The sequence below is a fragment of the Sprattus sprattus genome (assembly GCF_963457725.1).
Source record: "Sprattus sprattus genome assembly, chromosome: 5".
NCBI classification, from domain to species: domain Eukaryota; kingdom Metazoa; phylum Chordata; class Actinopteri; order Clupeiformes; family Clupeidae; genus Sprattus; species Sprattus sprattus.
The window spans coordinates 29261856-29264355 of record NC_137924.1 but is presented as its reverse complement, the minus strand read 5'-3'; the positions used below and the strand labels follow the sequence as shown (position 1 = coordinate 29264355).

At 48.1% G+C, this 2500-nt stretch overlaps 1 protein-coding gene across 1 annotated transcript in view; it reads right to left on the bottom strand.

Annotated features, from left to right (window-relative positions):
- lrp1bb (low density lipoprotein receptor-related protein 1Bb) overlaps positions 1 to 2500 on the bottom strand; it is a gene marked incomplete at both ends in the record, with an annotated part of 317704 nt that overhangs the window by 97145 nt on the left and 218059 nt on the right. The window contains 4 exon segments of the mRNA XM_080838235.1: positions 1 to 26; positions 802 to 953; positions 1312 to 1438; positions 2416 to 2500. The exon segment at positions 1 to 26 is cut by the window's left edge and continues 99 nt beyond it; the exon segment at positions 2416 to 2500 is cut by the window's right edge and continues 45 nt beyond it. Of these exon segments, the coding sequence (XP_080694361.1) occupies positions 1 to 26; positions 802 to 953; positions 1312 to 1438; positions 2416 to 2500 (390 nt within the window).

Genomic DNA, 2500 nt, shown 5'->3' with positions numbered 1-2500 from the left:
TGCGGATAGAGCCGTTGGCATGGGCCCTGGAGACGGCCAGGGGGTTGGGTGGGCGTGGGGCAGGGAGTGTAAGGAGGGGCATAGAGAGAGGAAGTCAAACGTCAGAGGTGATCAATGGCACTTATCTAATTAAAACACACAACGCACCTACACACACACCTATACTACACACTCAAGTACACACACACACACATACACACACACACATACACACACACACACACACCCACACACACACACACACACACACATACACCATTGCCATAAGCTCTCTGGGGCTTCATTTACATATTTAAGGCAGCTGCCGCCTCCAAGTGCGAGAGAACAGGCGTTGACCTTGACTATGTCACCGAAGGACGGGATGTGAAATTAGCATAACACAGGCGGGGCGCCTCAGGAGACAGATGCCAGGATCCTAGTGGGTGCCAGGCCTCGCTGAGAGGCTCCAGGGCCGACCTTGCAACCTCACCCACACAGAGTTAACACTGAGCCGACCGACACAGCGGGCATCAAGGGCGGTTTTTCCGGAAGTCACTAGAACTCCTTTCAAACCAAGGACCAGGGTTATTTGACCAAGGTTTAATCCACGTTTAGTCTATGCAGACCTAACCAGGCAACACGGGCTACATAGCTTTATAGGCTGTTTGTGAAAGATATTATTTTCTTTTTTAGTGGACAGTCTCAGTGTCATTGTACTTCTGATAAGTATGCAGTTTTATGCATTTTTCATACTTATATTTTACATATCTACCAAACCCGTTCTCAACCACATTGCTTTCAGCAGGAAGGCTAATGACTCACCTGTCAGACCAGTAGAGGTAGGCGCCGAAGACGGCCACGGAGAACAGGTCGACGTTGGCGGCGGCCAGCACGACCTCGCGGCTCTCGCCTGTCTCAAGGTTGATGCGCTCTATCTTGTCTGTGCGGGCGTCGCACCAGTATAATCGGTTTTCCTGGAAGGCAATTTGAAAAATGCACATCGGAGACGGAAGGCTCTCAGACATCTAACACAGGGGTCCATTTTATCAGTAAGCGCAAGCAGCAGAAAAGGGACGGGAGTGTGGACTCACTCCAGGGGCGAGGGGATCAGTGAGGATCAAATACAGATAGAGAGAAAGAAAGAGAGGGTGGAGGGGAAGGAGTGCTGCATATAGACAGATAGTAAGAGAGAGTGAAGGAAACAGAGGCTACATTTAAAGGCGGGGAGAGATTTCGAACACATAGACTGTGTATGAGTGAAAGAAAGAAAGAAGGAAGAAAGAAACATAAAAACAGATAAGAGAAATTGTCAAGGGAGATGTGGAAATGTACCTCGTAGTCGATGGAGATCCCGTTGGGCCAGCCAATTCCAGTCGTGACCATCGTGACCTGATCAGAACCGTCCAGACGTGCCCTGCCAATGCACGGGTTCTTGCCCCACTCTGTCCAGAACAGGTACCTGAGAACCCAAAACAGGGCAACATAAGGCTCTTTCTCAGGTGATGTGTAAAGGACAAGCAGTCTCTTTCATTACTACCTTTTAACTCTCAATACCCACTTTTTACACCCAAAACATCCCATCCATTTTACGTCGGGCAATATCTCTGTGCACCTATGAAAAGGTTGGCAGAACTAGCCAGCTATAAAGCCTACTATTATCTCCCATTCCCCTCGGTATAAATGGAGACAGTTTGATTAGTTATTTTTGTGGTGAGGTAGATAGTGTGGGCAGATACACTGTTATTGCAAGGGCTCTGGTATCAGATGGGGGGGGGGGGGGGGGGGGGGTAATACAAACAGGAAGGCATTCATAAGCCTACAGCATCCGGTCCTTTTCAGCTCAGTGCGTGAACAACAGCAACCGAGTTCAATGCAGGTCAGCAGGGAAACAGAACTTTTTCTCCTCTCAGCTTCGCTCCAGATAGCGACTCCTCTGGAGATGAACAGACTTTAGTGCCTGGAAATACCACCAGACACCTGGGCTGTCTTCAAGCTCAGGCTACTTAATGTCTAAATTGGCATCACAGAATGTCATTGCCCTGGCTAACCTCAACTGGATCAGAATGTCATTGCGCTGGCTAACCTCAACTGGATCAGAATGTCATTGCGCTGGCTAACCTCAACTGGATCAAGGTACTTTACCCTCCGGCAGTTTCATCCGTTTAATTTTTGCCAGTTTTGTATTTCTTTATTTCCAGACTGACTGTGTAGTTCTACTCTGTGATTCATACTCTTGTAGCTACTGTACATCGGAATATATGAACTCCTCTGTAGCCTACTAAAGTTTAGGTTTACGTATTTAGGCAAAGCTTTTATCTAGAGCAACTTACAACATTATCATCTAAAGTATAGAATCAGAAGGTTCACAGCAAGGTTTTGTCCTGATCAGATTGAATTGGTGATCTCATTCCGCCTCTGGCATACACTCATATGTACCCTCTCTGTGGATGCACGGCGATGGCTCTGGGTTGGTCGAGCCCCTCGGAGATCACCACAGAGCGATAGAGGCCATTCAGACGGG